General features: G+C 36.7%; 9 protein-coding genes across 9 annotated transcripts in view; 7 read left to right on the forward strand and 2 right to left on the reverse strand.

Moving 5' to 3' along the window:
- The window catches only part of SPOG_05740 (uncharacterized protein), a gene marked incomplete at its 5' end in the record, with an annotated part of 2,538 nt that extends 549 nt beyond the window's left edge, over positions 1–1,989 (forward strand). Inside the window, 2 exons of the mRNA XM_013167502.1 lie at positions 78–480; positions 551–1,989. Coding sequence (XP_013022956.1) covers positions 78–480; positions 551–981 — 834 coding nt within the window. The 3' untranslated portion in view covers positions 982–1,989. The remainder of the gene's footprint in view (positions 1–77; positions 481–550) is intronic.
- Positions 1,990–2,123: 134 nt separating this feature from the next.
- SPOG_01610 (amino acid permease) lies at positions 2,124–3,785 on the reverse strand (the record flags this gene model as incomplete). Its single annotated transcript, XM_013166713.1, has 2 exons — positions 2,124–3,403; positions 3,431–3,785. 2 exons carry the CDS (start codon positions 3,783–3,785, stop codon positions 2,124–2,126), a joined length of 1,635 nt encoding a protein of 544 aa, XP_013022167.1.
- Positions 3,786–4,591: 806 nt separating this feature from the next.
- Positions 4,592–5,821, forward strand: SPOG_01611 (basic region leucine zipper). Its single transcript, XM_013166714.1, has one exon. It carries the CDS (start codon positions 4,883–4,885, stop codon positions 5,480–5,482), a length of 600 nt encoding a protein of 199 aa, XP_013022168.1. The 5' UTR covers positions 4,592–4,882; the 3' UTR covers positions 5,483–5,821.
- A 1,039-nt stretch (positions 5,822–6,860) lies between these two features.
- Positions 6,861–7,723, forward strand: SPOG_01612 (uncharacterized protein). Its single transcript, XM_013166715.1, has one exon. It carries the CDS (start codon positions 7,072–7,074, stop codon positions 7,285–7,287), a length of 216 nt encoding a protein of 71 aa, XP_013022169.1. The 5' UTR covers positions 6,861–7,071; the 3' UTR covers positions 7,288–7,723.
- Positions 7,724–8,419: 696 nt separating this feature from the next.
- Positions 8,420–10,723, forward strand: SPOG_01613 (oligopeptide transporter 7; the record flags this gene model as incomplete). The annotated part of the gene is made up of 2 exons (XM_013166716.1): positions 8,420–8,947; positions 8,975–10,723. The coding sequence occupies 2 exons, from the start codon at positions 8,420–8,422 to the stop codon at positions 10,721–10,723; spliced, it is 2,277 nt and encodes a 758-aa protein (XP_013022170.1).
- A 3,757-nt stretch (positions 10,724–14,480) lies between these two features.
- On the forward strand, positions 14,481–14,857 carry SPOG_01614 (uncharacterized protein; the record flags this gene model as incomplete). Its single annotated transcript, XM_013166717.1, has 2 exons — positions 14,481–14,606; positions 14,636–14,857. The coding sequence occupies 2 exons, from the start codon at positions 14,481–14,483 to the stop codon at positions 14,855–14,857; spliced, it is 348 nt and encodes a 115-aa protein (XP_013022171.1).
- Positions 14,858–15,404: 547 nt separating this feature from the next.
- On the forward strand, positions 15,405–16,799 carry SPOG_01615 (arginase). Its single transcript, XM_013166718.1, has one exon. The coding sequence runs from the start codon at positions 15,671–15,673 to the stop codon at positions 16,571–16,573; it is 903 nt and encodes a 300-aa protein (XP_013022172.1). The 5' UTR covers positions 15,405–15,670; the 3' UTR covers positions 16,574–16,799.
- On the reverse strand, positions 15,583–19,392 carry SPOG_01616 (phthalate transporter). Its single transcript, XM_013166719.1, has 2 exons — positions 16,510–19,392; positions 15,583–16,432 (listed from the first exon to the last, which is right to left on the reverse strand). The coding sequence occupies exon 1, from the start codon at positions 19,097–19,099 to the stop codon at positions 17,342–17,344; it is 1,758 nt and encodes a 585-aa protein (XP_013022173.1). The 5' UTR covers positions 19,100–19,392; the 3' UTR covers positions 15,583–16,432; positions 16,510–17,341.
- Positions 19,393–20,607: 1,215 nt separating this feature from the next.
- SPOG_01617 (NADPH-dependent FMN reductase) lies at positions 20,608–21,145 on the forward strand (the record flags this gene model as incomplete). Its single annotated transcript, XM_013166720.1, has 2 exons — positions 20,608–20,682; positions 20,780–21,145. 2 exons carry the CDS (start codon positions 20,608–20,610, stop codon positions 21,143–21,145), a joined length of 441 nt encoding a protein of 146 aa, XP_013022174.1.
- Between the last annotated feature and the right edge of the window lie 106 nt (positions 21,146–21,251).

Genomic DNA, 21,251 nt, shown 5'->3' on the forward strand with positions numbered 1-21,251 from the left:
AATACGACAATTCGAGGAAAAGCTCGCTTCAATTGGATTTGCCAAATTACTCAGAAGTTTGTTATAACAGTGGAGAGGACTTGGAAAAGGGTTTGTTTACACGCTTCCCTCCTTCCTACAATCAACTTCAAATGAGTAGCAGAGTCGAATCCGATAGTAATCAAAATCATGCGAATGAAGTGCGTGAACGCATGGCAGAACCCGTGCCAGACAGATCATGGGGAAGCTGTATCCTCGATTGCATCTGCATGCCGGTACGTCCCCGATTAGCACCAGCGGGCACATTGAAAGAAGCAGGATATTTTCGATGTTTTATGTGTTATCTTTATACGTCTGCTTTTATTTTCTATTTACTTTTCAAATATTCTGATAAATTGTCAGAGTTTATAAAGGATTCATCTTTGTCTAAGGAAATTGCTTTACCTTTGCTTGGTGGATTGATTTTAGTTTTATTTTTTATTTCCGCTGTAATAATTTCTCGTAAGTGATTTACATTCATCGGAAAAGCAAATTGAAGTACGTTAAATTTCTTGCTAACTTGAGCGTTTAGTTGTGTTGGACATCATCGTTTGGTGTATATCTATGGTTCCAGATTTGGCTATAGTACTAGGGAATAACTTTAAGCATGTGGGGAATCTCATTGAATATTTCTTTGAGAATTTCTTAGGAAGAACATTTCCATACTTGTGGAGAAAATTTATACTGCCTTTGACAATTATTTTCGGTTATACAACTAATCAAAGCTTTGGGATTGATTCAGATTCAACAAATACCGTTGAACTTGACGAGCTAGAAGCTAGTGTTGAAACTCCAACAACTACACATAACAATGTTGAAGTGCCAAGTTCTCCTCTTGGGAAAAGCCCTACCAAAGCAAACCGTTCAAAAAAGTCTGTTGGGCATTCTGCAAGAGAGCAAGAAATAGAGATGCAAACTTTTGGAGACACAGGTTCTCCGAGTTTGAACGATCATACAAAGTAATGTTTTTATGCTATGCCCATTTTATTGAATGGTTGTTATTGTCAGCGTGTCAGTGTCCAGTTGAAATTGAGATTGAGATTGAGATGTCTTACGAGCAGATAATTTTTATATTTTATTCAAAGACATGCTTAATTTGTTTCCGTAGAAACTCGGGATAGTTAGCTAGCCTGGCCGTTATTAGCTACTAACTTTCCTGTTGTTTTTGGTGAGTATTTACAGTCATCTCTGCTTCCTCCTTTTTGATTAAAGTTGTTTAAAATATCAATACAACATATTATTTTCTATAAGCTTTGGCCGCAAGGTGAAATTTCAGTTTATGATGGTGAGTTTGTCCAAAAGTAACACGATAACCAAGGATTCTGTTGAAACTGCAAAATCATGAATCTGTTACTTTTCATTTGAAGAATTAATTTAAAAGTTTTAAAAAGTCTATATGCTGCTTTTTCCCCTGCACTTTACGCTACGAAAAAGAGTTTCGATTGGAACAGTAAAAACTGAATCTGCCAATTGACATGCAACCTATGAGATTAACGGTTCACGAGAAATAAACCCATCAGAATCAAGAAATCAAGAAAAAGAAAATAGTCTGTGATGAGAGAACAAAAGATGATTACCATTAACAAAAACACCGTATTTCAATCATGAATACGGAATATCGATATGAGATATAGAAATTATGATGACCACCAGGAGTTTGACAAATAAAACAGATTGCGTAATCTATATCAAAAGACCTATATAAGCTGTTTGTCTAAGTCAGAATCTTCAGATTGGAAGATTCGACTAGTGTGGATAATGAGCATCATCTACACAAACTTTCATTTAGTTTACCAGATCCTGGACATTACGAGCGTCTATATTAGTACAACAGCTCCAGTCCAAATATACAGCATTATAACATATTTGTTTATTTCACTTGATATAGATTATTATACAGTACGAGATTTTTATCGGGACACTAACATAAAAATAAATAAAATAGTTTACGAAGAAAAGAGTCAATTCATATTAATTAATAACCTAATTACATATTACATAAACACATTTAACACAAAAAGCAAGAGAAAAAAAAGCAAACCGTTAGGGTCTGCTTGCAACGTCAACCGCTCTTCTTTATTTTCTTGTTTACTTTAAGTGGTTGGTCAGCTTTTTTTCGGAATTATTTTTTCCAATGTTGACTTAAAGAAAACATATAGCTCATCTTCTTCTTTATCACTACTTGCTCGCCGGTTGGTGTAGAACCTTCTGCCGTAATTTAGATTTACTAATGAAGGCTTTTTCCAAAAAGGTCCTCGATAATAAATCTTCGCTCCCACATAAATGATTATAATAAGAACGATGGACAAATAAGTAGCAAAAAACTGCTTCGCGCTGCTTGGTTGCCCGAGCGGCCAGACAGCGAGGTAAAACTCAATTATACAAATCAAAATACACCAAGAAATTCCCCATATAGCGCTAAGAGGGAAAAATCTGGATTTCCATGGAAGCTGATCTGCTGAATACCCTTGGACCTTCCACGCTTTCCGAAATCGTAGGTGAGCTAAAAATATACAGCCCCACGAATACAACACGCAAAGAGATACCAAACTTTCAAACCATTGAAATACAGTCGATCCAGTTTGATTAACATTCAAGTAGGCCAAACCACCAGAAATTAAAATTGTGAAGAAAAAGCCATAGAGTGGTCGGCCTTGTCGATCGCAACGTAAAAACCACTTTGGTGCCATTTTCGCTTCAGCAAGACCGACAAGGATCCTTGGAGCCGTATAAACTTCAGAATTAGCGGCAGAGAAAACGGAAATTAAAATGATGGCATTCATAGCATGACTTAATCCAGGGATACCAGCGTTTCGAAATGCTATGACAAATGGAGAGGCATTTGCACCCTTTCCACCAAATATATCTGGTGAATAAGGTGATATGATAATGGTTACCATTAATATACCAATTATATAAAACAATCCTAGACGAAGCCAAATTGAGCCAACCGACTTGGGAACTGATTTTTTTGGATTTTTTGCCTCCGCGGCAGCAATACCTACCAATTCAATTCCAGACATGGAAAATACAGCATTCGGCATGACGCTGAGGAAACCCTTAAAGCCATGTGTGAAGGGAGCTTCCCGCCAATACCGAAATCCAATACTATGACCTTTGGGTCCTCCACCGGCAGAGACAACAATTGAGGCTATAATGATGACAAAAATCCACGCGAACTTGATAAACGACATTATACTTTCTGATTCAGCATAGACTCTTACTGGAAAGGCGTTTAATAAAACTAGAATGAAAAGAAAAATAGAAATCCAAGCAGCCGGTGGAACCTTGTCCGTCCAAAATTGCATCACAGTAACAAGACCGGCAAGTTCCGTTGGAATTCCCAAAGTATACAATAACCAAAACGCCCATCCATGGGAAATACCTATTGAGTGATCAACCAAATTTTGACTCCACCGTGGAAAAGCCGATGGTACAGGATACATTACAGTAAGCTCTCCCACAGACTGCATTAAAGCCCAAGCAATCGATGCAGCAATCCAAAATCCAATCCACATTCCAACTGGTCCGGCAGTAGTAAGATTCGACCCTGAACCTAACCAAAGAGCTGTGCCGATGGCAGTGCCAAGCGATATCATATACAAATGTCGGGAGCTCAACTTTCTCTTCAATCCCGAATCTGCTCCATAGTCGGCTTCTACTCCAGGTTCACTTGATTGTGTACTGGTAGATACACGGCGTTCCACAGTTGGAACTGTTTTTTCGGCGTCAGCTTCCTTTTCATCCCATTTCGTGGCGGATTGCATGTCTGTTAAAGACACGAGAAAACACGGTGAGTACTGGTTCTCTATATTTTTCAAGTGCCTTTTTTATTCAATTTGTCAGATATTAGTGATAGTCTATCATGATGTGAGATCTCTGTGAAATTATTGATTTTGCGACAAATTCTTCTGAATCACGTAACGGGTGCCTGTGGTTACGAAAACTCAAAAGCTAAAACGCGTAAATTATTAAATGTCAAACCTAAGTGGTTGAAAGATTACCTTACCTTGTTCGCTAGACCAATAGAAATTCAACTGTAATTTAACGAACGTAATAAGGCGTTGTTATCAATTCTTCATCAATAAATTTACATGTTCTAGCCTGTTGACACTTTTATGGAGCAACGATCCTAGCAAGTTGTCTTTCCAGTTGTTTGTACACAATGAAAACTCGAACTCCTGATAAACTTTGGTTGCTCATCGTGCATTGGAAAATAAAAAATAAAAAAGATTCCTTTGACTGAAATTTAATTTAAATAAGACTTACTAAACTACAGAAAGCCGACACTATTTTCAGTTGAATATTTCTTTTATTCGTTTGGAATGGAAAGAATTTCTAGTATTTCAAAATATTTTCAGTTGCATGCAGTATTTATTCTACGAAATGCACGGAATTGTAATGGATGAAAAAAAATTGATTTGTCGTTATTCTACAACAACGTTAATAAACTCTGTTTGTATTATATAACTTTAATTAAAATGTGATATCATACAATAGCAAATAAAATTATCAACAAATGGTAATGCTATATATATCAAAGAAGCCATTTGCGTGATTTCAGTTGGCGTTGTGCAAATATGTAAGCTTGCTTAGTAGTGCAAATTTACCTATTATTCTCGTCAGTAGTATACAAATAAGACTCATTTTGGATAAAGATCACGTAAAATGAGATAGAAGTAGATGGCAATGAGGAAAGGCTAGGCTATGCTGCTATTTCAAAATCCTAATTTAAACTTTAATGAATCCGATATTGTGAATTTGACAATGAAATGTCAAAGTTGGTACTTTTAATTCTTTCTTTTCCCAAGAGATTAACAAATTTATAAAAAATAGTATCGTGAAATACAATCATTCATGCACTATGGAATCAGATCCTGCTCTACCAAAGTCTACAGCAATTCATAATTCCAATGAGTATATTTCTCAAGATGAACCGGTGCCACCAAGAAGTAAAAGCTCATATGGGGATTTTATACAGTCAAGTAATTCTGTAGCATTACAATACATAAATTCTACTCGTGATGATGGATTAAAGTTAGCCTACGAAAGAAATGGTAACGAAGTTCGTTTTAATGATGATTTACACACCGTTGATGAGAAAGGTAATAAACTCCAAAAAGTTTGGAATACTTCTAACACTGAGTCATCCACTCGACAAACTAGCTCCTCCCCTAATCAGAGAACAGCGACAAGTCCTTTCGATTCGGTAGTCAGCGTTGCGGAAGATCAAGAACGCCGAAGAAGAAATACGTTAGCTAGTGCTAGGTTTCGTCAAAGAAGAAAGGCTAAAGAGAATTACCTCGAACAGAAAGTTGAGGAATACGAAAAGAAAATCAAGCAATTGGAGAAAAGAATCTATGAATTGGAACTTGAAACAAAATGGTTCAAAGATTTAATTCGTCCTGTTCGCACTCCAGGCATGACTAGCGTAAATAAAAACTTGACGACACCCAAATTCTAAATTTGATATCCCCCTCGCGTAACCCACCTTTTCTTCATGAACTGTTTAATCTATGTTGGACTTTAAGTTTTATTACGAATCTTATGATTCATTTTCTTTTATATGATTTTTATGCTAATGTCTCATGGTTTCGATGTATTCATATATTGCTAATCAGCCCTGGTTTTCCTAGTTGCATTTATTTTAAAGTGTCAACTCTTTTTATTTACATATGACTGGATTTATGCTATCTTGGAAGATGGTCATGTTGTTGCTCAGATAGGAGAGACTTTTAAAGTTTCTTGTTATATAATAAATATGAGATAAAAACATAGGTTTCACAAATTGTATAATATTCACTAGACATTTTCTATATTTTTATTTACTGTCTATGCTCGATTTTTTTATGAATAAGTTTAATAAAAGGAACGAGCTTGTAAGGTTGGTGGAATAGATCGATGAGTAGATTAATATGATTAGCACAGTGTCACATCAAAACAAGTTTTTCAATCGATAAATGTGGGTACTTATAAGACACTTAAAAATGATTAGATATAATTCGATACGTTTTTATGTTTAAACACATTGTAATCTTTGTTTAATAGCCTGTATTGTTCTAGTATACTCCATACCATGTTTTCTTAAAGTTCTTAATAACTATCACTGAATAAATACTTGACGAGTAGTATATAATTGATAAATGGAATTCGTATTTATGAGTATACTGTTGGCTGGTTCACCATTGGAGTTTGATATACTTACTATTCTGCTGATAGCTATTTCCAAGGTGTCTGAAAACACTTTTATTTTTTGAGAATAAAATTACAGTATTTTAGTTCAACCACCTTTTTTTATATCGTTGGTCTCGTACATGTTTTAAAAAGCTAGCTACCGCCAAAAAAAAAGAAAAAAAAAAAGAAAAAATAAAAAAGCCCCATCAAATTTTGGTAGCAAGTAATCCGGTAGCTACTTAAATAAAAAGTGCGTTATAAAGGAGAATGTAAGCAAATTGGCAAAATTACTCAATTCTAGCAAAATTTTTTTTTTTACCTCAAATTTGGCCAACGAAAGTTAGACATAATCATTGAAAGCTACAAAAACGTGAGAAACAGGTTAAATTACAATAAATGAATAAATAAATAAACGTGTTTCGTAGAAATGAATAACATTGATCGAAATATAGCAAGTCTATGAAAAATTAAATCAAATCCTTATAAATCATAATGGTTAATCCTCATTCATCTGTTCCTTAACTAAGCAATAGCGTAAATATTAGCGAATTTTAGCAATAAATGTACAAATATCCGGGGCTGTTCTTTATTTGTCAAAATTTCCCTTATTGCTTGCGTGCTAACAATACCATCGCGTAATATGCCGCTTTATTTACTACTTTGTTTGGAGTTTATATATATGCTATACCCTACTGCTGTAGGATATCCAAAAAAAAAAGTTTCTAGTCTACATTTAACTTGAACGAAAGGAAAAAGAAGAAAGAAATCGTCTGATAATTTTTCTTTTCTTAAAATCTCCTCCTTGAACTATTTGAACGGTTGCAACTTTCAGTAACTGTACTTCAATCGTACCTTGCATTTTTTTCTATTTCATTTTTTATGAACTTTGACTATTGCATTATCTGTGGAAATGATACCGATGACCATTTGTATTGCTGTGACCAGTGTAAAGCCAATGATTCTACAGAATACAGAAGGTCGACGGATCAAAGCAACTCGGTGGAACAAAACCTTCAGCTGCTCTCTATGGAACACTTGAGTTACTTTTGTAAAAGACCAACGACTATTCCTCAGTTGGTTCGTGCTGCAATGTAACTACTAGTCATAAGGACTCCTTGATTTTACGACAATTTCTATGATTTATTTCTGAATCGATACTCTTATTTACGAGAGATAAAGTTGAGATTTAATGCTGCCCTCTATAAGCAGAAAGGATGGAAGTTAAGCAAATGATTTTGAACAATGTCTAATGCTTCCTTTATGGGCGGACAGGCAAGAGCGATATTACAGAAAGCTCTTATAAGGATACTGGAAAATACTATCTACAACGAGTATAGTGGTAACATTTCCGTTACTTGAGTATTAGCCATAAAGGCTAGCCTGTTTGGTATACCTCCCTTAGTTTATCCTCCTTCCTTGAGGGTATTATTATAAAACCGTAAATTATATACTAATATTTTATTAATGAATTATTTTCTTTTGGACATTCCGTAGTTGAAGCAAAGGCCGGAGTAAGCGATGGTAATTTGTTACAAGGAAAAAAATAAAAAGTAAAAATAAAAAAAGAAGATTAGAAACAAAATACGAAAGAAAAAAAAAAGGTCAATAATGGATGTCTCAACCGATACTATTTTTGATACATTTCGATATTCCACTTTTATCCTTATTTAAAAGCTGAAGAGTCAACGATACATCAGGTCTTTGTGATCAAAATGTGACGGAGTTGATGATGATAATATCAAGACAATCAAAAGCAGATAAATAAATGCGAGACCCATGAAATGATATACAAGAAAAAAAAAAAAAAACAGCTTAATATCATTTTTACTCTAGAATTTTTTTTTTTTATATTCATTCCTCTATCATTTTCTTGTTTCTTACCGTCTTTTCTTTTTCTCTCATTTCCATTTTTTTTTTTCACTCGCTAAAATTCCTCCTGAGCATCTTTTAGTGTCGTCCTTTCCCTGCTTGACTAATGAAGGAGTTATCAAACCAGTTAGCTAATTAACCCCTCAGTTATAGGATCGATAAGAAAATGCTAATTGCACGTGATTTCCACAATCACCCAATTTGGAGAAATAAGACGCGATAAAGTAACAGATTTAGCAAAGTTCATTAACAAACTTGGATTACTAACTTGAACAGCCATATGAACACATCTATCAATTTGTATTTAAGTAAGAGAATGGAAGCACAATGCTTGTAGAAAATTGTCTTCAGAAGGAAGATGTTTAAAGCTGAATCAAAGTTAGAGGTAACAGATTCATCTTTTCCTCCAGAATCAGAACTGAATGGATCAGAAAAGAAAGATGAAAAAGAACTATATTCTTCTTTAACGGACGTAAAAGAAGAAGATTTTTGGGAGAAGGAGGAGAAAGAAGAAATTTTAGAAGATGACCTAAAAGAACTGCCAGTAGAAGTTCGGGAAACAGTGAGCCTAGAAGACGACCCTTCAGAACCAACATTAACGTTTCGTTACTTTTTGATGACTTTAATTTTTATTCCTCCAGGCGCGTTCCTTGATACCATGAGTAGTTATCGAACGAGTTCGGCAGCGTACAGTGTATTTTTCGTTCAGATAGCGAGTTACTGGTTGGGAAAGTGGCTCGCAAAAGTTCTACCCTCAAAGACAGTTCGGATCTGGAAATTCAGTTTTAATTTAAACCCTGGTCCATTCTCCATTAAAGAATGCGTCCTGGTTACTCTCTCTGCTGCATCGGGAGCTACGGGGAGCCAGGGTACCACAAGTATTTCGGTGTCAGAATTGTTTTATAATGATAAGGTACATCCCGCGGTAGCAATTTTCTTCATGTGGGCAATTGTATGGACGGGATACTCATTTGCTGCTATTGCGAGAAACTTTTTGCTATATGATCCCCAATATAAATGGCCTCAAGCTCTTATGCAAACATCGCTATTTGAAGCTTTTCGTAAAAGCGACAGGAATTCAAAGTTAGCTACAAAGCAAATGAGAGTGTTCTTTATTGGCTTAGTGGGGATGACTATTTGGCAATTTTTTCCTGAATATATATTCCCCATGACAGGATCATTGGCATTTCTGTGCTGGGTGGCTCCAAGGAACAAGGTTGCTAATTTCATTGGATCAGGCATGGCTGGGATGGGATTTCTTAATTTTACCCTCGATTGGAGCAACATTACTTCTAGTATTATGATTATGCCTTATTGGACTCAAGTACTTAAATTTTGCGCTTTTGTTCTTGGTGCTTGGATCCTTCTTCCTGCTGCCAAGTGGGGGAATCTGGGATCTTTCAAGCATGGCTTAATGTCTAACAGTTTATTTTTGAAAAATGGTACTGTATATCCGGCAACAAGGCTGATGACGGAAAACTTTACATTTAATGAAACAGCATATCAGGAATTAGGTCCTGGATACATGGGAACCCAAAAAATTTGGATAATGTTTTTTGACTATGCTTCATATATTTCGGCTATTACTTGGATTATCTTTTTTGGGCACAAACAAATAATTTCATCTGGAAAAAAATTCTATCATCGTTTACGGAACGGTGGAAATATAAGCAATGAATATACTGATCGTCTCAACAAAATCCAGAGGGCATATAAAGATGTTCCCTTGTGGTGGTTTGTTGTTTTGTTTGTTATTTCATTTGTCATCTTGATAACCATCTTTGCTACAGGCAACATGTTTATTCCATGGTGGACATACCTGGTGGCCCTTGGATTTGGTGCTACTATTGTAACCCCAATGGCATGGCTATATGCGCTCAGTAACTTTCAACTTGCGATTGGAACTTTTAACGAACTCATTTATGGATATATGATAAATTCAGTTTCGGGCTATAAGCATCCTGCTGGTGCATCAAGCTATGGAGCCGTAGCTGGTGATGCATGGTACCGAGCACAATACATGCTTCAAGATCAAAGGATTGGTCACTACATGCATGTACCACCTAGAGCAGTGTTTTTTTCTCAGATTTTTGGTGAGCTCTTAGGTGTACCTGTTAATTACGGATGTCTTCGATGGGTGTTAAACACTAAGCGAGCGTACCTCTCTGGAGAAAAAAAGGATCCACTGCACCAGTGGACAGGTCAGTCTTTAATCAGCTATAATACTATGGCAATTCAGTACGTACTAATTGGACCAAAAAGGCTTTTTAAAGAAGCCATATACCGACCTCTGCCCTATGGTTTTCTCGTAGGTGCCTTGGTACCTGGAATAATCTATCTTTTGTATAGACTTTTCCCTAGGGGAAAGTTTCATTTGTGGAATGTTACCATCTTTTTTTCTACGATGTCCAACTTTTACGGTAATCTCTCCACTGGCTACCTTTCAAGTTTTATCGGAGGAACGATTACCAACTTCTACTTTTACCGTTACAGACACAATCTTTGGAGAAAATACAACTATATCCTAGGTGCTGCATTTGATACAGCGTTTAATCTTGCTATGCTTTTAATTTTTATTTTTTTTAGCGCTGGAAAACAAGTTGCAATGCCGAACTGGTGGGGAAACAATGCTGATTCCGTAGAAAGATGTTTTGCAAGCTAATTTCCTCAAAACAAGCTTATAATATATAGACTTGGAATAATAACTACTACCTAAAAAATTAATACCTTATTCCTTTATTTGTTTATGATGACAGTTTGCTTACACGAGTATGTCAATGCTTTATATATAGAAGCGTGAAAAGTCACCAGAATACAAATATGATGAACATTGTCTTATGAAAAGTAACATTTTACATCCATCGTTTTGGACTACTTTGCATAAGTTTTGATTACTTTATCCTACTTGATTTGTTATGAATTAAATAGTAAAGCTGTTACATAAAAAAAAAAAAAAAAAGAAAGAAAAAAAAAATGAATACGATTACTATAAAACATACAAAATGTCAACAGCGATAACGCCAACTCAATCCTGGACGTGCGTTCCCTGAAGTAAGTTAGTCAAAACGTTCATCAAAAACAAATGCTTCCGTTAAGTTACACGTTAAGCCTGAGAAATACTGCATAATGATGAAATAGGACTATAAATTTAGAACTACCTTACAATCAGTAGCTACAGATATCTTGTCTTCTAGAGTAAGATGCCTTTAAAAGATAATAAAGGAAAGAGTTACAGCTGATTAAGTAGGAAAGGATCTATACAGTAAACGAGTGACTCAGTGACTAAATTTATTATATAGTCTTCGAGGTACAGGCACACACCCTTTAGCCCTCCTTGAACTAATGGATAAGATACTTGACCCAAAGGGCACTGCCTTATACCAGATATTGGTTCAGAAGCTTGGCTCCCTATAAAATGTAGTTTTTTGATTAGCAGAAGATTGTCAGTTAAGGCTTGATTGTAGGCAACTTAGAGTTACTAACTACAAATCCCTTAAAGACTTCCTTTTAGCTGTCAAGCTTAAACGCTGCCCGAGGCTGTTATAACCTAAACCAGGCGCACCAGTGATATGAAAGTCAAAATGAGACTAAATTAATGAACTAATCATAAATTTCTAAGTATAGCTTTGGAATGAATACTATCACCAACTGAGGGAGCTACACTTAGTAGGCGACACATAATTAGACGGAATACGATAAACTAGCAATGCAGTGAATATGTGTATTCTGCCATAAAATACGAATTTTATCCGTCGACTAGTAAGTTGGGTCAGAAATAAGGATTAAAATCACGACACCTTGTTCCACTAATGTTTTTATATATTTGATTTTCGGAGGATTGAGAATAAGTCAGCACTATCACAATACATAACTCACTGTGCTCTATGCAAAAGCATTCATCACACTTTAAATTGAATGCTCTCTGAAATTGGAATTTCAGTGTTGAATAATGCTGCAGCCACTAATATGGCTCTTCATCCCGTCTACCCATAAGCTGCATGCCGATTGGAAGTCATTTTCGCTTTTCTTTCAAAAGTTGTACTCGCCAAATCTAAGGAACACTTATTGCCGGATGACCAGTGACATTTAAAGGGAGATGTTATTTTCCGAACCTTGAGGAGGGTAATGATAACATACGAGGATGCGTGGAGCAACATAAATGTGTGTCGAATGTGATCGAAGTAGCTCTGGCTGACACAAGATCGGAAGAGATGGTTCGCGACGCATGGGAGGAGACAGCGAAAAAAGAATTACAAGGTATAGGCAAGCAAGACAAGACCAAATCATTGAGCTATCAAGCCACTTACACAGCAAGTCGGTATTCTCTTTTACTCAATATTCCCAGCGTCTCATACCTTGCTAAATTGACAAGCCGTATAATACCCGGTACGAAACTTCACTCGGTGAGATTTTTTAGCGAAGACGTGAAGACTTTATATTGGGCTTTTTAATAATACCGTTGATTTCTGAATTGCCGGATGACATTAATTCGCATACAAATATGATCTACCTGACGAAAGGCCTTGGTAAAACTGTTCCTTACCGTGACGCACGCACACAAATCTTTTTTTTTTTTTGCAGCAGGGACCATCCGATTCGAACCCATTTGTAGCTTTTCAGCATCTTCTGTGCAAAACTTGTTAGTAATATTTTTCCCTAATCGGTCGTAACAGCTCCTCTCCATAGAGAGAAACAATTCCTGTGAAAACAGTTCCTATACCTTGTTGTCTCTTAAATTCTCTTTCATTAACGACCGCTCACAGAATCCATCAAAAAGCCTGACCATAATGTTATATGGTTAATCTCTTGGTTAGTGCAAAGGGAAAGAAAGCCCTTAGAATTCAGATCCAGACGTGCTAAAGTGTAGTATAAATATAAATATAAATATATATCTATATTTATATTAAACACACTAGTCTGTGAGTGGTATTATATATGGTGTGTGCATTGACTTGATTGGGAAAGAACAACGAACATAGTTAGCTACTTTTCGTTGACAAACGCGTAAGAACTTAACTCTTTCCCAATATCACACAGAGGAAGAATAAACATAAGCATTGTCTTGAACTGCTTTATTTGTATTGAATACTAACAAAAATTTGGCTTCTGTTGGGTTAGCCTTAGGGCAACAGATTCCTTCTATGAATAATGGCATAGCATACACGATTCCTGTCTAGCCTGTTTTTGCACCCTTGTTAACCGGTTTTAAGGCACATACAGAAAGTTATATGGATCCACGAATTTCATATTTGCAGCTACTACAGCAGGTGCTGCCACTCCGTTTGACTACTTTTAACCGGTACTGAAATTCGGTCAATTACCAAGAGAATCACGAGGGAAAAGTGGCGTGTATGTTGGAAGACAAACAGGGAGTGTAGAAGAATCAAAAAGTCGGTCATGAAGAGAAAAAGAATCCATCCACCTGTGTGAATGAGACAGTCAGCATACAGAAGGAATCACGTCCTTTCATCCACCAAAATAGTCAACAGTTTCGAAGGACCCTGGTCTTGGGAGAAACTTATACGATATTTGGATTGATAAATATTTACGATTGTCTGGCAAGCTGGCTTGTTGGTGTCGTGTCATTATTGCTCAAGGTGACCAAGCTTCTTATGGATTTACCGAACTCAAATCCAGTGTACAATTTAGCAGAGCCTTGGAAGCTTTACATGGGTTTTTTCTTCTATCTGGAAGAAGGAAAGCTTTACTACGGAACTTACCATTTTACGGAAGCAGAGAATGAGAACCTGTATCAAGAATGAAACAAAATCGCTACAAAAATTAACAGAAAGAAACGCTAGCTCTTCAACAAATTATGCAAATCTCGAGAGAATCATCCAGGGCATTGGTAATAAAGATAGGAACTCATACAATGCTGCTTGGCAGGCGTGAAAAATCCGAAAAATATCTTGAAGAAAGTCGTAAGCTTGTAATTCCTATCAACTCTTCCGATTTAGAAGGAATTAATTCAGATTTCCTTCCTGTTATAAAAGAGGATAATCGCTCCTTCCGTGATCATTAGGCATTGCGAAAACCTGAAAAACAAAGAGCAACAGATGTACGCAAGATTCCATCGTGAATACAAGCAACATGAAAGAAGATGGTTCCTTTAAAAGGATGAGGAACTTCAAGAGTTTTTATCGAGGCACCAGGTTTCTCGCCTTCCTTGATTCGCTGTTGACATTTATAGAATATGGATCCGGCATTCCAATTACAATGTCTGATGAAAAAAAATTTAAGCTAAAGAAATGGGCAAGAAGGAAGATTTCGGAATGAATGCTTACTACACTGTCGTTGGTTAAACCGGGAGAAAGCTAGAGTTGCGGCTTTGGAACGAGAAGCAGCAAGGGAACGGGAAGATCGAATTACTTTTACTTCTTCAAAAGCCTACATATCTGAAAAATTTGCCTCTTTTGACGATGACGAACGAGGCAAAAATATTTCATGATGAATACTTCGTGGATCGCGTAGCATGGATTCGTCATAAAGCTGTTGGAAAAGCTAGGGAAAAGGAAGCTGATGCAGCTGATCGGCAAGAGGAAAGTGTGAGATTAAAACCCGCAGCCCAACCCAGTTAAACGTAAAGTTGGTCTTCCTGGACAATGTTTTGGAAGAAACCGAACAACATGGTGCTGATCGACCCTTACTAGAAGAAAATGAAGCTGAAAGAGCACATACGTTTCGTACAATGATTGAAAAGATTCCTGCAGATTTTGGAGTTGAAGAAGATTCTTTAATCGCCATCACTGGAGAACATATACGACAGCACATAAAGATGCAATATCTCTTACGGTAGTGTCGGAAATGGCATTGGATGAGGATGTTGCCAAACAGTTAGTAATTTTATTGATACTTACAGGTGCTCTTAATTTTACGGACCGGAGCTTCACAGTGATTTATAATCAATGATGATGAAATGAATTCAATCATTGTTAATAATTAAACGAAGGATATTATAAATAAATACAGAAACTAGCATGCCTATTCTGTTTTCTTCTCTTTATTATTTTTTTAGCCGTAATCTTCTAGTAAGCTTCCGTATAAATTCCCAAAAAAAAACGAGTGCAATGCCCATTCATTGAAGCAAAGAAACGGAATGACGAAAATAAGCAATACTAATAAACATTGTAAAGATCTTTTGTGTTAAGGTAATCGTCACTAATGTAATACTACCAAATGCTTCCAATGTGTAAAATATAAATAATTGACCGACAAATCCAGTAAAAGCAAACAATACAATGTCACGTATTAAGGAAGGATGAACTTGTAAAAACGTTAAAGCTTTTCGTAGATTCGAAAATGGTGATATAATGTATAGTGCGTTCATGCAAGCAATGCCCAAATTGACAGTAATAATCAGAGTGGTCATCGAAACCTAGCATTTACCAAACACATTTTCTTGAGCGATGTTTATAATTCCATCTATAAATAATTAAAAAACAACAGAAGCAAGCCAAATAGGCGTCATTCTCGGCAGCTTACTTTTGGAGCCGGGGCTCTAAAAGTAAATGAAAACAGTGACTCGTTCAATCTCATTAACTATAAAATCATATACTCCTGACGCTATACCGATCTCAGCAAAAAACAAAAATAAAGATTCAAAGTTATCATGTCCGCCCGTGCTATTACCATTATTTTCTCTCCCTATCATGTTGGCCTTCGTGATCACCGTGTAGGCAATGGTCCTAAGCGAATTCGATCGCTGGGATTAGTTCAAAAACTAGAACGGCTGGGTGCCAAGGTTGAGTTGAAGGAAATTAATCGCGTGGATGACTTTGAGGGTGAAATCGGCCGCAGTTTTGAGATTATGCGTCGTACATCGCTTGCAGTTACCGAGGCCGTCGCCAAGAATACGTTTCCCCTAATTCTTTCTGGCAACTGCATGGCTAGCGCTGCTGTCGCATGTGGGCTGAAAATTAAGGATTTAGCATTCATTTACTTTGATGCTCATGACGATCTTGACTCTCCTGACGTCAACGAAAACGGCTATTTTGATGCCATGGGTTTGTCTATGCTCCGGGGAGAAAGCTGGAAGACGTTAATGAAAACTGTACCTGGATTTGAGCCATTTGACTATCACCGGTTCCTTTACTGTGGTCTACGCGACCAATCTGAGGTTCAGCGACAACGTGTAATAGATGCTGGTATGGAGTGTATTTGGGGTGACACCTCGAGAAAAGTGGATTTCGCCCACGATCTCAATACCCAACTTGAACGGCGATCATACAGTCCGGCTCTGATTCATATGGATTTGGATGTCTTGGACGAGTCGTGCGGAAAAGTTAACGATTACCCATCCCCTGGTGGTTTACTTGAATCCGATTTGATTGCCTGCATGAACTTGGTACCCCAGAAGTGTACCCCTAAATCACTTACGGTTAGTTCATTTGACCCCGACGCTGGTGACGGTGATAAGATTGCTCAGATTGCGATTCGAGCTATCAGTACCTTTGTCCAGTCATTGATGGAAACTGGTGTTTTGTCAAAAGCCGGAACAGTCAGCAGTGAGTAACATCTTGCGTATATCTTGCTGCTGCATTGTAGTTTGTTCTTGTAGTTTTGCCTTTAACGAATAGAAGAAGCGTTATGAATTGCACGAAGTGTACACCCAAGGTAAGAGTCGGCCAAAAAGGTTGAGAGCTGAAAGCCCGACAGAGTCGACCAAATCGAGTCAAAAAGCATTTGTTTTATTCATTATTTTAATACTCTTTAATTAAATGAAGAATATTCTCGTAATATAACTGTATTTTATTCATTGTAGTCTCGGTTAGCTTTAGAAGACCTGCTGGATGAACAAATTGTAATGTTACGGGAAGATTAAACTCGTGACGAATACAATCACTTATTGCTTCAAACGTTGGTGTTTAGTTTGAAATTCAGACAATCTATTTCAATTAATAGTATTAGCCCAAGTTTATGATCTTGTTAATAGAAGGTTTAGCTGAATATCTCTAGAAAAAATACATTTACTGTAATCGATCAATAAAACTGCTCTATAGCTCATTTGTCCTTTGTAAATCAATCGTTTCTCAAATTGAAACTTTTATCTGTTTACGTACTGCGCTGAGTGCAGGTAGCGACGTAAAACAATTTATACTTTGCCGTAATTTGACTGTTACATATGCTGATATGAAGGCTCTCTTGACACTAATATTTTATAGGTGTATAAGCCTAGTAGCAACAAAGGGAAAATCGGTTAAAAAATAAAAGGAGGCTAATAATTAACATGGATATTAAAATAAATCAAAAAAANAAAAAAAAAAAAATTTCCAAAAGGGACTTAGTGGACAAAACGAAAATCTAATCTCTTGTTTCCTTCGTCGGTAGTATTTTCAATGTAATATTTTTTCTCCTCCTCCGTCATTCCATTCCATAGTTTGTCTCTTTTTTTGTTCACATGAACATAAAAGACTTTTGTAAATAAATAAATAACAATGTTCATACACGTTATACCAATAAGGTCGCGATTTCCACGTCGATAGCGAGGAGCGTCGTCTGCCCGATAAATTACGGCAGATGCGATGCTACCAATCTGAACTGAAACGTTATACAATGAGGCGGAAACAGTGCGAGTGCGAACAGAATTCGAGTTTTGAGAATTCCAACCCACCTGCAAGGCATGAGCGTAAGGAGTGCCAACAATCAAAGTAGAGATTGCATACAACACCCACTTATTGGTGGATCCAGGCAAAAGGTACAATGCAATTAACAATGGTAGCACATATAATTGCGGACCCATGCAAACTAATGTTTTTTCTCCAACCATTTCACTGAAAAATGTGATTCCTAATAAATTTATAATCGTCAAAAACGTAGACGGCAGGACCAGTAGGTTAGTTAAGACTGTTGAGAATCCGAGATCTTTAAGGCTTAAGGTTAAGTATGATGATGGTGGGAGATATGGAATATTAAAACAAATACCAATAGCATAGAGAGGCCACAAATGATAGTCACAAATGGCTTTCCATAGAAGCTTAGGTGTTAATGCTTGTCGGTTATGCATGGTTCCCTTCGATGGGTCGTTTCGTAGTGCTCGATTCACAATGATTTTCTCTTGTCGCTCACTAAACCAGCCTTTTCTTCCACGAAACCAAGATGCAGTAGCTGTTGGTCCAGAAGGCATCATACCGTAGGATAATAATCCAATGAATAAAGTGATAAGGCCTTGAATCAAAAAAAGGTAACGCCAGCCAGCAATCCCATGGTGACCGCGTAATTTGAGAATGCCGACAGCAGAAAAAGAGGCGAAAATATCAGCAATATAATTGGAAATCCAAAAGAAGGAAAAGCGAAGATTTAGCTCCGAACCAGTGTAAAAATAGGAAAGATACAAAACTACATCAGGAATGAACCCTCCTTCAAGAATTCCAAGTAGCATCCGTGTAACATAAAAGGTGGCCCTGTTTTTTACAAAAATTTGAAATATCGTAACAATACTCCATAACGTAATTTGGGTGGGAATCCAGCGGTCAGGACCAACGCGTTTGCTGACCAATTGCGAGGGCAATTCGGCAAGTAAAAAGGAACAATAAAAAACAATCATACCGTTATTATAATCATTTGTATTCATACCCAAATCACCCAAAAAGTTATCGCTCAAAGCTTGTTTAATGTTTGCACGATCCAACTCGAGCGCGAAAAACATTACACATGTCCAAAGCATAATGAACAAGTCCATTTTTCTTACAAGCCATTTTTCTTCTCCCCATGTCCATCGAAAACCTGGATCGAACCGATGTTTATTTTCGTATGTATCAATAGGATAATACGCCTCTCGAGCCAGTGGGTCATCATAAACCGAATACTGCGTGGCTATAGCGTCATTTGGTATTTTAACCCTTGGTCCAAAGAAAAAAGAGTATAAACTCCTTGACGGAAGAGGAGGTCCCAAGTCATCAACTTTCGATTCATCATCCTTGGATTCAGTTGACTTTACCGTCCATGTTTGCACTCCCTTTTTGTCTTCTTCCGGTTCGGATGAATGTGAACTTCGACTCCCATATGTATAAGTAAGACGGTCGTCAGTTTCGTCGCTCATTATTATGGATAGTGGACCTGAAAGTAGCTTCCTTCCTAAAGATTGTTTTGATGGTTTTTAGGCAATCGCGCTATTTATTTTCTTAGAGCAAAATAAATAGTTTACGAATAATTGAGTAACGCAGTCGTTGTTGCACCACTTTTCTATGGTGAAATTACTCACACAAAAAAGAATGAAAAAGGTTAACCTGCTGAAGGGATCGTACCCTGTCGCTTTTATATTCGAGAATCATCTCGTTGATTATCTTTTCGCATCTGAGGCTTTTACAGTTCTCAAATAACCAATTAATACGCTTACATATTGCTTTTTCTTCTCTTCAAATGGTACAAATGGTACAATAAATGTGGTCATTGATAGCCTCAAATGGTAAATATGCGGGGTTAATTAGGAATCCATAGAATCGATTACGCTACCTTTAAGCGCTCATTACGTTACAGTTCGCGGGTACTGCAGAGGGTTCCTAATTTCTAACCGAAACCTTATCAATAGCAAACGTTACCACCAGCTTGATTAGATGTAGATAAAATCAAAATAAATGATATTTTCAACAACACTCTCAAAATATATCGTAGAAAGATTTATAGGTTCTCGTTTTTTTTTTTTCTTTTTTTTTTTTTACTTAAGAAACCCAATTGCCTTTAAGGCTTGGTTTCACAATCATTTTTTGCATATTTCATAACGTTTCATTCAACCTATGATTTTATCTCTTAAGGTAAAAAGAACATTTGCTAGCACCGAGGCACTTTTATCGGGGTGTTGTGCAACTTTATCACAGACACTACTCACCATAAAGGTAGAAGACAAATACGTAGAAAATTTACATTTGCAACTTTGCTTAATACTTGCTACATTGAATGCCTTTTTTATTTTGCGATATTGTTACCTTTTTCAAAAGCATGAGAGTTATAGTTAACACAATTCAGCCATTTGTTATTTCTAGGCATTTCCAAAGCCTTTGAAATTGTTTTACGCGAGTTTAATTCTTTCGTAAAATGACTGACTTTATAAGTTAGGTTTACTTTTTTATTTGGTATTCGTACATCATAATAACGATTGAATCCATTTGCACAGTAATTTCCATAAGTTTGGTTTATTTACATTTGAAAAAGTAGAATAGTGTCTACGACGACGATTAATTTGACTGATTAAGGGATAAGAGATGGGAAATTACAATAATGCAAGTACGAGTCGTGCGCTCGAGCTGAATCTAAACCAAAGGGTACCTCCTACCCCATAAGCATGTACGACTTTGGGTAGAGAAACTTGTAAATGCAGCCATCTTACATATAGCGTAGGCGACAGTATCCCACAAAATAGTGTGTGGTAACAAAAGTACATAGTCCCCATGAGTACTGTAATGTGTAAGTGATGAATTGAGTCTTGATTTAATTTTAATCCAAGGAAGTAAAAGATCCCCGGCGAATCTGAGGAAAATGTTCAATCAGAAAACAGACCCTAAGAGTTGTGATTGACAGAAAACCTACAAAAAAAAAAAAATATGAAAAAAAATGCTTCAAAAAAAAATAATTTTAATTACATGTAGCAGTCGTAGTCCACGTCTGAACCCGTTTATTACAGACTATGTACGATCTGTCATAGCATCAAGTATACCAAGCGGGATATCTGTTCATACTATCGATATTATGGAATACAACCTTCCAATGTATTAACGAGCCGCAGATTCCAGTTCTTTTACCAAAAGAGGATCCTACTCCTTATTACCAACATGCTACTACTCGTAGGTGGTCATCGGAAATTCGAAAATATGATGCCGTTATATTTGTTGCCCCTCAGTTTAACTGGAGTATACCAGCTACTCTAAAAAATGCAATTGATTTTCTTTGTCATGAGTGGAATGGGAAACCTACTGGTATCGTTTCATATGGAGGCCATGGGGGAACTAAAGCAGCTGCTCACTTGCAAGATATCACTCGAGGTCTGAAAATGAAAGCTATCCCGACGACACCTGCATTGACCATCACTCTGAAAACTTTAAAAGAATGCATAAAGCATGGCCGACTGGATAATGAGTTGACGCAGTCCTGATTAGAGGGGGGTTGTAACGAAGAGATAAAAAAAATGTTTGTAATAATTTTGGATGAATTAAAGGCGGATATTTAAGGATAGCCGTAGCAGAAAAACCCAATACAAG

Source organism: Schizosaccharomyces cryophilus, assembly GCF_000004155.1.
Source record: "Schizosaccharomyces cryophilus OY26 unplaced genomic scaffold supercont4.2, whole genome shotgun sequence".
Taxonomy (NCBI): domain Eukaryota; kingdom Fungi; phylum Ascomycota; class Schizosaccharomycetes; order Schizosaccharomycetales; family Schizosaccharomycetaceae; genus Schizosaccharomyces; species Schizosaccharomyces cryophilus.

Excerpts from the sequence above, each read along its gene's own strand:
- SPOG_01611 (XM_013166714.1), top strand. The coding sequence starts at position 4,883 with ATGGAATCAGATCCTGCTCTACCAAAGTCTACAGCAATTCATAATTCC.
- SPOG_01616 (XM_013166719.1), bottom strand. The coding sequence starts at position 19,099 with ATGAGCGACGAAACTGACGACCGTCTTACTTATACATATGGGAGTCGA.
- SPOG_01612 (XM_013166715.1), top strand. The coding sequence starts at position 7,072 with ATGAACTTTGACTATTGCATTATCTGTGGAAATGATACCGATGACCAT.
- SPOG_01615 (XM_013166718.1), top strand. The coding sequence starts at position 15,671 with ATGTCCGCCCGTGCTATTACCATTATTTTCTCTCCCTATCATGTTGGC.